This window comes from Capsicum annuum, chromosome 5 (assembly GCF_002878395.1).
Source record: "Capsicum annuum cultivar UCD-10X-F1 chromosome 5, UCD10Xv1.1, whole genome shotgun sequence".
Taxonomy (NCBI): Eukaryota; Viridiplantae; Streptophyta; class Magnoliopsida; order Solanales; family Solanaceae; genus Capsicum; species Capsicum annuum.
In genome coordinates, this window is record NC_061115.1 from 91,918,869 (window position 1) to 91,932,575 (window position 13,707).

A 13,707-nucleotide genomic window follows, 5' to 3' on the forward strand; every position below is an offset into this window, starting at 1 on the left:
GAGACTATCTGCACATTTTTTTCTCTATATATAGTGAAAATATTCCATGTCCATACCATAAAGGCATGTGGAAAACCAACAGGCTAGTATAGTGCCCCAACATTGGTTTTTGTTGGTTTCAATAATCTTTTCAATGAACTTAGAGTTTCATCAAAAGATAGGTCACCCCATCCATACTCTCTTCATAAAGCTTCATCTTCCAATATCATGATATGATTAACATAGATGACCTTGGCAATCCCCTCCCCCAACAACATGCATCTAAAACATAGATTTCAGTTAGCTTGACAGCGGCTAAATCATTTTGGACTTCACTTTTCCATGTTTTCATAAAAATTTTAAAGTCCTCCACTTTTAATCTATCTGTGCCACCAAAATAAGTATTCAACAGACGACTATCACCATCTTTTTTCCTAACTGATGATAATACATTACTTGAACCTTTAATTGACAAACTAGTAACAAAACCAAAAACATCAAATGTAAACTCAATAGAACTTCCCTGGACATAAAATGCCGTCACGTTCTTCTTGTTACATCTTACTTCATATAAAAGCATGCAACGTAAAAGCATACCAGATAAATTCAAATTACCTAATTGTATGAATTTTTCAAAAATACCTTTCTCTAATAATGACAACTGATTGTCATTCAAAAAGGTTTTTATAGTTGTGTAATAACTCGAATCTCCTCTTCAATGGGGATCTGATTTGAACAAATCTTTAGGACCAATGAAATATTCAGCAGGATTTGTCTTGCTATACATGCTTTAGAAAATTTGCATAGTTACAAAGATAAAAACAACTTTCAAATTAAAGATTATCAACCAAACAAGAATCAAGGTGCAAAATAAAATTTATCGAACAAAAACATTGACTCAATGGCTACACAAAATACCAAAAATCCGACTCTCACAAACAAACCTAAATGACCTAATGGCAAGACAAAAATAAGCTTAGTGAGTAAAGAAACCATAAAAAACCCAAATCTCACCACCAAAAATTCATTTTCATCAAGGTGATTTGCATCAAAAAATAGAGTTTATAAATTGCTAGGTACCAAAATGCTCTAAATGCATAGAATGTGATTAATAGAAGAGAAGAGTGATTTTCAGCTCAAAAAATTTCTATGTAACAAATAGTTTAAATGCATTCTATATGATTAAGAAAAAATAAGAGAGAATTAGTTGTGCCATGGAAGATAGTGCAAAGAGAAGAAGGACAAAATTAAAAGTTAAAACATAGAATGTGATTTCACCATGAAAAGAGAAGGAGATAAATATGAAGTTCCAAAGACTTCTTTAACTTTGAGATTTGATATGAAATGTGAAGCTCCAAACAAGAAAATCCTTTGATTATCTTGAGCTTTGTGCGGTGGGATAAATGTATTTTTAACTTAAACTTGTTGCAAATAAATTATGTCATTTAAAAAATAATTAATTTTTAATGAAATAATATATCTCATGTTATGTCTCATGGGAAAGCATTAACATTATTAGTATGTATTAATTTAGAAAATGTTTTACAGCTCTTGCCTTAAAGGCAAACTTATATGTGTGTGTGCGTACCCAAAAAAATAAGTTATGCCCCGTGGGCAAGAGCAGACATTATTAGTTTGTATTGGTTTAGCAAATATTCTATCAGTTTTGCGCTAGATGCAAGACATCTCCCAAGGACTTCAAAAGAATAAGTAATGCCCCATGGGCAAGAGTTTACACCATTCTCAATATGTGTAACTTATAGGGTATGTAGTAACTGTTGACCCAGAGGTAAAAAAAATAGTTGAATGGCTTTTAAAAATTAGTGTATTTTACAAAGTTCAACTAATTGATTATTATACAATTCTTGTCTTAGAGACATAATGTGCAGTAATTATTGCCTTAGATACAAAACATAGCTTAATGCTTACAAAAATTAATAAATACTTAATGGGCAATGATTTATGTCATTTCACAAAATATAACTTATTGAGTATTATATAACTATTACCTTAGGGGGGAAATGTAGCTCAAAAATTTTTAAAAATTAATGTATGACTCATGGACAATAATTTACATAATTTTAAAATGTCTAACTTATGAGATACTCTATGAATCTTGTCGAAAAAACTTAGCCAAGGAATTTTAAAAGAAAAAAATTGAGCCCCATGGGATAACGTTTAGTCGGTTGCCTTATTGACAAAACATAGGTCAAATGCTTTAAGAAATTAATGAATATTTCAAGGACAACAATTATACTATTTCACGAAATCTAGCTAATTGGATATTATGTAGTTCTTGCCTTAGAGGCAAAAAGTAGCTTAGTAAATTTTCAAAAAATTATTGTATGACTCATGGGCAACAATTTACACTATTTCATTATGTCTAACTTATGAGATACTCTAACATAAGTTGATAACTCAAAAAAAGAGAATATATCCTAACCTTTATATAACTTGACTTAACAAAAGTAAACTCATAAGTAAAGAAGATCAAGATTGAAAATTTGATATCAAAAAGTCAAAAGAGCTAGTATTAAACTAATAAAAAAAACAATAAAAAAAGAATGCAAGAATTTACAAAGGTAGAAAGAAAAATTATGGCAAACTACAACAACAACAACAACAACAACAGACCCAGTGTATTCCCACAAAGTAAAGTCTGGAAGGGTAAATTGTACGCAATCCATACCACTACCTCCGAAGAAGTAGAGAGGTTATTTCCGATAGACCCTCAGCTCAGGCTAGAGAATAGTACACAAGGTCGTAGTGAAACAAGAAACAGGATGGATGACATAACATAATTAAGGAATAAGCAATAATAAAATAGATATCATAGAAATACGAAATAAGAGAAATATGAGTAATTTGAAATAAAAAATAAGATATAGGACACCCACCTTGTAGTAACATACACCCACAGACCGAAGACACCCACCACACATAAACTCTATTGACTAGGGGCTCCTACTAATGGAAGTCCTATGCTTACTAACCCGGCTATGCAAGATCTCTCCTAACATATTGCTACAACCCACACACTCACACTAGCCTTTTACCCTTATCTTCGACCTCCACACCTTCCTATCTAGGGTTATGTCCTCAGTAAGCTGAAGCTGCTCTATGTCATGTCTAATCACCTCCCTCCAGTATTTTTTTGGCCTATCTCTACTCCTTCTAAAGTTATCCAAAGCTAACCTTTCGCACCTACGATCTGGGGTATCTGTGCCCCTCCTCATCACATGCCCAAACCATCTCAGTCTTCCTTCTTACAACTTGTCCTCCACCGAACCACTCTCATCTTCTCCCTGATAGTATCATTTCTAAATTTATCCCCTCTAGTAAGTCCACACATCCAACACAATATTCTTATTTTCTCCACCTTCAATCATTGAATGTGGGAGTTCTTGACTGGTCAACACTTCGCTCCATATAGCATGGCCAACTAAACTGTCACTCTGTAAATTTACCTTTAAGCATAAGGAAACAAAATATAAACTTAAATCCTCTTAAGAATTTTTCACATCTTTAGCAGTATAAAATTCATCGTTTATAGAAATATGATCAACAATATCGGGTGGCGTTGGAGTTCTTAGAGCAAAGATAGGACAATAATATTCACAGATACCTTGCAACACTTTTATTTCCTAGAAATAAAGTCATCAATATTCTCAGGAGATTTTGAAAGATCAATTTATCCGCTTTAAATCTTGGCACAAATTTGTGAAATGATTTCAAATTTGACTTCATCTTTGAGAATAGGCATATTTTGTTCCTGCATTTCATCCACCCCCTCGAAATTTGCAATGCCAATTCCTCATCCATCACATAGTTTATTTAGTTCTTGAAGAATCTCTACAATAGAATTACACTTGGACTCTAAAGACTATATCATAAAAATTTAATAATGCGACATAGCACAATTAAGGAAATTATTGATAAAATGATGTTGTTTCTATTGAATAATAAATTTAATATGAAATTCATCGCAATATGGCTCATAACCCCATCCAAGGTAGTATCAAGATGAGTCTTAAGAGAAGATGTCACTCTGTGCATGAAAATTGTAAAATAAAAAGAAATATTACTAAAGTAAGTTAAACACTCAATATTGAATTATGATTTGAACAGTAAAATAATAAATATATATCCTATCATTAAATAAAAAGAGAGTGACATAGAGTCCACCCAGATTAAAGTTATGCCCTATGGACAAGACCTAACACTGTCTTAATTTGTAATGATTTGGCAGATGATCTATAACTCTTTTTCTAGAGGAAAGATTTAGAAACCAAAGAAATAAGTTATGTTCCATGGGCAAGAGTTGACACTGCCATAGTCATTAATGATTTAGTTGATGATCTATAACTCTTTCCTAATAGTCAAGACGTTTAGACACCACAAGAACAAGTTATGCCTCATGAACAAAAGTTGACACTGTCTTAGTCTGTAATGATTTGGAAGATGATTTATAACTCTTGCCCTAGAGTCAAGACTTAGACACCAAATGAATAAGTTATACTTCATGGGCAAGAGTTATCACCGCCTCAGTCTTTAATGATTTGGTAGATGAGCTATAACTATTTCCCATGAGGCAAGAATTTCAAACCCCAAAAGAAGAAGTTATGCCCAATGAGCAAAAGTTGACACTAGCCTAGTCTGTAATAATATGGAAGATGATCTATAACTTTTATTCTAAAGGAAAAATTTAGACACCAAAGAAACAAGTCCATGGGTAAGAGTTAACCCTGCCTTAATCTTTAATGATTTGGTAGATGATCTATAAATTTTTTCCAAGAGGCAAGACTTTTAGACCCCCAAAAGAACAAGGATATCCCACCGGCAAGAGTTGACATTAGTGTATTCTGTAATGATTTGGAAGATGATCTATAACTCTTTCCCTAGAGGTAAAACTTTTAGCACCCAAAAGAATAAGTTATTTGTCATAGAAAAGAGTTGATACAACCTTAGTCAGTATTAATTTAACAAATTATTAAAAACTTAAGACTTGGGGATTACTATTTCAAGCTTGAAAAAGAATGATAATGTTTTGAAAATTTTATTATATCATATATGACTTTTTTATATATAGGTTTACATGATTTACTATAACTAGGATAAAAGTTACGCACAATCTCTAAATTTTGAAGATTGTTTTCTTGATGTTATCTTGAAAACATTCATCACTTGTACTTAACATTAATAAGTTAGTAGATGATCTATAAATATTGACGTAAAGAGAAGACTTAGCCTCTATAGAAACAAGTTATGCTTCATGGGTAAGAATTGGGCTTGCCACATTATCTACTAATTAAACAAATGAGCAATAAGTCTCGCTCTAGAGGCAAGACTTAGCCCACAAAGGAACAGTTGTGCCCTATGGGTAAGAGTTGACATTATCCTGGTCTGTAATAATTTGACAGATGCTCTATAACTCTTGACCTAGAGGCAAGAATCATCTCTCAATGTACATATTTAAAGGAAGAAAGGGTGATAGAGAATCCTTCATCGGTAAAATATATAAAAAGTGAAGTTGCACTTTTTTAGTATACTGATTGACATTAATGTAAAAAATATGTAATGATAAATTGAATTTAATATAAACTTACATCAACAATAATGTCTATTAAGCTGGAAGGCAAAAGACCTAAAGAATTAGAAGCAACATCCATTGAGAAATGTTCAATTTCTTCATCGGTAGCAACACATGACTACACAAGGAAAAGCATAGAATAATTTTTTATTTTTAAACATACATTATACTAATAAGAACACTCTGGACATTTAGAAATAAATAAAGTATCAAGAAATTTTAAATTCAAAATCCTATACATTGTAAGGAGATTTAAATGCAAAACTTAAGAGTTTTTGTTACACTTTTTCATGGAAAGACAGTATATAGAGAAACTAAAGTTTTAAAAACATTGAGTGAAGGTTGCTTATGAGCGGGCATGTATTTCAGTAGGTCCAAAATGTGGTAGCTAAAACTGATAGCAACTATTATAATGAAGATATAATGGTAGTTATACAAAGAGAAGGTGAAGCTACCATCCATGCGATCAACAAGTAACTCTACAAAGCGGAAAATCGAATGGAACAGGTAGATAGAATAGGGAAATTGAAAATATGATATGCACATTTTGAACAAATCTACTAGTTGATAAGTACATTTTGAGCAACTATTTTGAACATGATATGCACTTTGAAATACACTTGATAAAATACTAGTTATTTTCAATATCCAATATTTGCTATCTAGCTCAAACTTGATAATATTGGGAGGTTACAAAATCAGCTAATAGGCAAAACATGAATATTTCCTTAGAGGCAGGGCTTTGATCGAAGAAAATCTGAAAAAATAAAATACACCTCCATAGGCAAGAGTTGCCAATAACTCATTCTGTGTTAAATTGAAAGATACTCTGCAACACGAGCCTAAGAAGCAAAACATAGCTTTTGAAATTTTAAAGAACAAAATACAACCCCAAAAGGCAACCATTGTCACAAAATCATACATATTAATTTATAAAGTCATCTCTGACTCGTGCTTTAGAGGCAAGACTCAGTAAAAGAAATAAAAAAATTGCAAAAGTAACACTAGGAAAGCTAATTGTACAAACATTTTGTAGTATGCTATATCGGTAAGGGATTCTCCCATTTTCAAATCCAACAATGACTTCAATTCAAAGTTAACTACAAATCCTAAAAGGAGAAAGGACAGAAATGACACTTCAGATCAAACAAATTTCACAAAAATGGCCATGGAATTTAAATTTCACTTTCTAGCCAGTTCAATTTGTTGGCTTGTTCTATAAAATTTCTACACACTTTCTATACAATTTCTATACATATCTTAGACATATAAATATTCTATACGAAAATTATATAGTTTCAATACACAATTTATACAATAAAGGTACATTTTTTTACATATATTATACAATAATTTTATATATATATATATATATATATATATATATATATACACACACACACATATATTTGATAGAACTATACAATATCTATACATATATCTTATATAGATACATATTCTATATAAAAATTATACCGTTTTTATATAATTATATTTAACTATTATTTTAAAACAACTAAAAAAAGCAGAATATTTTTCAGTTAAAAAATTATAGCAAAAAAAAATTGAAAATATTTTTAAACAGGGGCCGAATGGCCTGAGTTGAAAACTATATCAGTATTGTATATGGATTGTATCAATATGATTTATAAACTGTATCTGAACTACATGGGCCAAAATGATCCAAATTGGGAGAGAATAGGAAATGACTATTATGTGGGATTAATATACGCGACAGGATATTTTATGTCCATAGGCCCAAACTTAGGCTATTTTTTAAAAAATAAGAGCTATACCATATCTTTTTCCCATCCTGAAACTCCTGCTTAAGTAAAATTTATCAAGAATATACAAAACCACAAATTGCAATTTCTTTAAATGAAGAAATTACTATAAACTTGTCCATCTTTTTCTGTATATCGCGAGAATTAAAGATTTGAAAGAGAGCAACGAAAGAGAGAAGTCTGATGGAGAGAAGAGTGAAGCTTTAGAGAATAGAGAGATGTGGTCAGGGGAAAAAGAGTATTTTTTTTTCAATATGACAGTAAACCACTGCTTAAAAAAATTATCTAACTATTATACAAATACACAATTTATATTTTCAATATTACAAAAAATATCAACTCCCTGAACATATTACAAAAATCCCAACATGTACACAGAATGCTATGTATATGTTGACTATGTTATGTATATTAATAGAGAGAGTAAAGTAACTAAAAAAGTGGGAGAGAGTGTAATTACTTCCAAAAGGGTTGGTATTTATGTTATTTGTACAAAAATTATTTGGGGTCAAAAATACAAAGCCATCTATTATTGGGTCATCCCATGTAATTTCCCGTAAAATGGCCAGCCTGGCTTGTTTTTAATTTAAAAAAAAATTGAAACTTTTTTCACCTATAATTAATTCGGCATATTCACTTTACACGGAAAACTCGAACAAAGTTTAAAGATAGAAAATTTGGCCAATCTTTCCTTTGTGCCGCCTCGGTTGTGTCTTCTTAGTTTGGATTGTTACAACTTGCAACATGACCTGACTTTTGTTTTCGAATCCTTTACAAGTGTAGACCGTTTCATCAGTAGAGGGAAAAGTGACAAGGGCTTCTCATTATCAATTATATAAGCTTCTTAATACGTTTGAAAACAAGCACCACATGGAACTTCCTCGATGTCCTTAATTCTCAGCAGCAATTGTCCAATCTACCTGATTCCTCTTTCAATAGTCATAGGATTTTGAGTTTCTATACAGTGTAAAGATTTCTTACACTATCCATGTATCTTTACCCATTGTAACAGATGTCTTTTTAAGGTTATCAACTAATGTTTGTAATAAAGATTACCACCAGCTACTTTTTGAGTGATCCGTTGTTGTAAATCCTTATTATAGGCAACGATGCATAACATTTAGGGCGTGTTTGGTATGAAGGAAGATGTTTTTCATGGAAAATATTTTCTTGGAAAACAAGTTATTCTTTACTTGTTTTCTTATGTTTGGTTGGTGAATGAAAAAATATTTTTCAGAAAATACATTTTAGTGTTTAACTAAAGAATAAAAATATATTTTAGAAAAATAATCTTTGACCTTGAAAAATAATTTTTTGGGGATGTGTTCGATATAGAGAGAAAACGTTTTTTAAAAAAATAAGTTGTTTCTTACTTATAATCTTGTGTTTGTTATGCAAATTGGGTAAGCATATATTTTTTAATAGTATTTCTATGTATTTAATAAAAACAATGAGAACGAATAGAATAAGAAAGGTGGGATAAGAAAAAAGTTCTGAATTTTTTTTAAAAAAATATTTTTTGGGGGGGAGGAGGGGTTTGGAATGTAGGGTTGGGGTTGTAAAAATAGGTAGTAGAGGTGGAATAAGAAAAAAAAATAATTTCTTCTAAAAAAAATTAATTTTTTTGGGAGTCGGAAGGAGGGAGGAGCCTAGTAGGAGTGGGGGTCGGGGTAGGGGAGTGAGAGTGAATAAGAAAAAAAATATTTTTTTTAGGGAGGGGGAGGCTGGTAGGGGTAGGCGTAGTGTAGGCAGGTAAGAAAAAAGTTTGATTTTTTTAAAAAAAAAAAAATTAAATATATTTTTTTTGGAGGGAGCAAGGTTTTTGAGTTTTGGAATCGGAGATGAGGTAAAAAAAAAAATTGAAATATTTTTTTTTGAATGGGGTGGTGAGGGGTGGGGATGGGGGTGAGTAGTGAGGGTGGGATAAGGAAAAAATTAAATTTTTTAAAAAAATTAATTTAAAAAAAATAATTTTTTTGGGGAGTGGGGGTAGGGAGTTGAGTAGGGGAAAAGTAAGAAAAAAGTTTGAATTTTTTTATTTTTAAATAAACATTCTTTTTGGAGGGAGGAAGGTGGGTCAAGGTTTGAGTAAGGGATGACGCAGAAAAAAAATTTGAAAATATTTTTTTTTTGAATAGAAGGTCGTAGGGGTGGGGCAGGAGATTGGGGTCGAAGTAAAAGTGGATGATTTTAAGAGTTGTATGAATATTTCAACTCAAAATGATATTGAAAGAGAGTTTTAAAAAATATTTTTCTTTTTGGAGGGAAGTCATTTTAATCAGATTTAAGGAAAAAAAGTTGATTTGAAAAAATATTTTTCAAAATATTTAAGACAACCAAACATGATAAAATTGAAAAACATTTTTCAAAAAATGTATTCCTTCAAACCACACACTTATACTCGGTAGAGTATATCAGAACTCTGCTGATTTCTAACAGGCAACTTCGTTTTACCCTCCAAAGAAAGGGGAAACGAAAAGCAGTAGAAAGCCAAAGATAACAAATTTGATTGGATTAAAAAAACTTCATCACATCCTCACCCCCAAAGCTGTGTTTCCTTGAAGACACCATTCCTTCAAGTTATCAATCTTGTAAACATAATATGGCACATCGAATTGCCTCATTGCGACAAGCAAATGCAAAGAAAAAAAAAAATCATCTTACATTTTCTTTGGGGACGGGGATGAGGGAGCGAGCAACTACTGTCACTAAAATTTACCAAGTTCAAATCTCTTACAGGTGGAGAGACAATACATCTTCACTCAAGTAGGATACTATACTCATTTTTGCCAACGCCCTTGGCATTTGTTTCGTCAGCTGGTCACCGAGGAATACCTCAAACCAACGAAAAGGAATCATATAAGGAATCCTCACTGTCCACTATTACGGGTTTGCAACCTCTTCCTCTCCAATTCAAGCTGAATAAAGAAACCAGGATGAATGAATTCAAGTAACCACCAAAAAGAGATTAGTTTTTCTTTGATTTCAGAATATACACAAATATCTTACCACTTTCCGCACTCTTTCATTAGCAGCAGGAGTGCCTCCAACAACAGATTCAGGAAGGTATGGACTGCTAACACGCACCTCATTCATCACAACTATCACAGTCTTGTCCCAGCGCACAGGCAGCCTGGTAAAATAATAATAACATCAAAATTCACAGAAGATATCCTGATGTCACCAAAACTGGGATCCTACATATGCGCAGCACAATTCACAGAACTCCTCCAAAAAACAGGAGACTGACACTGCAATGTCATTTATACATGCTTTTCTTGATAGATACCTCGCTTATACGTACTTATTATCATGCCTCTATATTGTTTCAAAAGAATATAAGTTGTATATGAATTTTGGATATTCACTAGACAAGGACATAAATCCGTATCAATTACCTCATAGGATGAATAATCCCAAGCTCTATGGGTTGCTACGATCTATGTATAGTTTGAAACCTATTCTTACCTGTTATTGTTGCATCAGATTAAGCTTCCCTTTTTATCATCTTTGGTCGGTGAAATTCCATAAATATAATTTAGCCACTAAACGTCTGAAATTGTCATTAGAATCTAAAACAAACACTTTTATAACGAGAACCATCAAAATGAATCAACAATTGTATTAATATTCAGCCAAACAATATCCTAGCTTTCTTTTCCCTACCAAAATATATACACTCAACTTCTTAATTGTCATGGAATATTCACAGGAAAGCTAAAATGTTATGCTCATGCTAACAACTGACAATGTTTTTCTTACAACTCAAGCCAGAAATCAATGCCTAAGCTAAAACTCAGACCTAGACACCACCACTTAGTGACAAGCTCACACTACTTCAGCCAACATAAATGGGACGAAGTTGGGTGCCACAGTTACAGCTTCTTCACTCCTGCTACTACTACACTCTGGAGAGAACATCCAATGTAAGCTCACTTCATCACAACAAATGAATTTTAAAAAGAGGAGGAACCAATCTGTAGACTTACCTAATTTATTGTGTAAGGTAAATGATTTGTTTGTCAATTTTTTTATCTGTACCATAATCTCAAACAGCAAATTCACTTATTGCCAGCTGGCAACAGTATAGTGAGGAGGAGGGGGGTATTAAGTCGTAGGCTATTTAGGCCTAAATCTTGATGGGTCCAACATACTTAACCTGGTTAACAGCTGAATGATACTACCTTACAAAGAGCTGAAACTTCCCGTTACCAATGAGGGACAATATTTAGAGTCAGTATACTTTTCCAATTGCTTCTTGCACTGGTCATTAGTACTTGCATAGACTCACAAGTTAACATTAACATACTTTTTCCTGTCAACCCCACAAGCTTGTTGTCAAAACTAATCGAGGTATATGAGGCATTGCATGTGAGCTCTCTTAATACATCTAATATCATTACTGGCCTTCCCCTTCTTTCAACAATTATTATAGAACTTCAATCACAGGAAACTCAAGATTTTTCCATATCCTGCTTAGCAGAAGAACAAAATTCATGGAAACTTGGGAAAAGGTGGATTTTTTAAGGATTACAGGATGTGCATATTTTGAGTGTCAAAAAACAATTGAACAAATGGCCGAGTGAAATTGCAGGCCTTGCAGAGTCATATGGGAGTACAACATCAACATATCCAGTGTGGGATAACAGATGGGGTCTGGGGAGGGTAGGATATACGTAGACCTTACCTCTACTTTAGAGGGGTAGAGACGTTTTCGATAGAACCTCGGCTATAGGTGAACAAACAGGCAACAGCAGCAACAAAATTTGCTTCTTCTGCAAAGGAACTGACTGTTATTGTGTTTTTTGAGACTTCTATATTATCAAGACAGCAAATATGAATGGATGGCTCAGAGGTTTTGATGTGGCCAGAAATGGAGGGAACTTGGAGATAACTCATCTGCAATACGCAGATGATACTCTCATTCTATGTGATGCTGATGAAGACCAACTAAAGATCCTGAGGGTGGTACTGGTGCTATTTGAAGGGATCTCAGGGCTGCACATCAATTGAAGGAAAAGATTTCTATATCCCATTAATGAGGTAGGAAACTTAAGTCTTTAAATGCAATCCTAGGTGAAGTGGGAAATCTACCTACCACCAATCTGGAAATGTCATTGGGAGCAAAGTCACAATCAACTGAAATATGGAGTAGTGTAATTGAGAAATGTGAAAAGAAATTGACAAGGTGGAAGACTCATCCGTCTAGGGGAGGCACACCAACTCTCATTAATTTTGTACTTGACTCTCTCCCAACTTATATGATGTCTGATTTCCCTATTCCTGCAGGGGTTGTTAACAAACTAGACAAGTTTCTCTAGCAAGGAAATAATGAAAGAAAGGGATACAACCTGTTCAAATGGGATGCAGTAACAGTTGAAAAAAGGCAAGGAGGATTAGGAATCAAGAATTTGAAAATCTAGAGCAAGGCCCTTAGAATAAAATGGTTCTGGAAATACAGTAATGAGAACCAATCTCTATGGAGGAATGTCATTAGTGCTACGTATGAAGAGGAACAGAACTGGATGACCAAGGAAATAACCACACGCTATGGTGTCAGTCTATGGAGGTCCATACGAGCTTTATGGAATGAGTTCAAGACCAACACTACAATTAAAGTGGCAAATGGAGCTAAAACTGATTTTTGGAAAGATGAGTGGCATGAGGCGTGAAGACTAGAAAACCAATTTTCAGATATTCATGCATTAGTCTCTCATCAACAAAAGACTATTGGGGGGAATGCTGGACACATCAAGGTTGGAGCTTCAACTTTAGAAGACCGCTGAATGATTGGGAGATCCAAAGAGTAGCAAACTTCTTCAGCACCATTGAGCAATTTGCTGGTTTAGAGAGATCAAGATACATTATGGTGGAGAGGCAACAAAAAAGGACAGTTCAAGGTTAGTTGTGCTCTAAGTTGCTCGGACTCGGCAATTTCGGTGCCGCACCGGTGTCGACACGACACTGACACCGGTAAGGGTGTGGGATCTGTGTCGGATCCGGTCAAATGAGATCGGGTGTGTTGACCAACAATTGGGAGAAAAATTGAAATTTTGATATCTCAAAGTAAAGATTTGAATAGCTCGAAATTTTGCTGCTTTATAGTAATTTATTATACCAGTCCTTTTGTCTCTTTTGAAGCTTTTTTCTTGATAAATCTTCTTGTTCGTGTTGGCTGTTGCAGGTATTGTTCACGTTGTAACAGCTTTTTGAAGCCGAGAATATCGGTGCCGTGGTGGACTAGTAAATTGTGTGCATAGTAATTTGTATTGTATTGGAAAAAAAATATGCAAAACTTGTAGTGGGGAAGAAGATGGAGGAGAGAAGATGAAGCAGAGGAACAAGGATGAAGAA

The 13,707-nt window shown here is 33.3% G+C and overlaps 1 protein-coding gene across 2 annotated transcripts in view; it reads right to left on the bottom strand.

Moving 5' to 3' along the window:
• Nucleotides 1-9,850: 9,850 nt before the first annotated feature.
• LOC107870764 (protein LSM12 homolog) overlaps nucleotides 9,851-13,707 on the bottom strand; it is a 24,527-nt gene continuing 20,670 nt past the window's right edge. The window contains exons 4-5 of one of the 2 annotated variants that reach the window (XM_016717405.2): nucleotides 10,363-10,486; nucleotides 9,851-10,271 (exon numbers count right to left, since the gene is read on the bottom strand). In XM_016717405.2, coding sequence (XP_016572891.1) covers nucleotides 10,224-10,271; nucleotides 10,363-10,486 — 172 coding nt within the window. In that variant the 3' untranslated portion in view covers nucleotides 9,851-10,223. Of the gene's footprint in view, nucleotides 10,272-10,362; nucleotides 10,487-13,707 lie in introns of those variants that run through there. The other variant, XM_047413094.1, reaches the window with a different exon arrangement.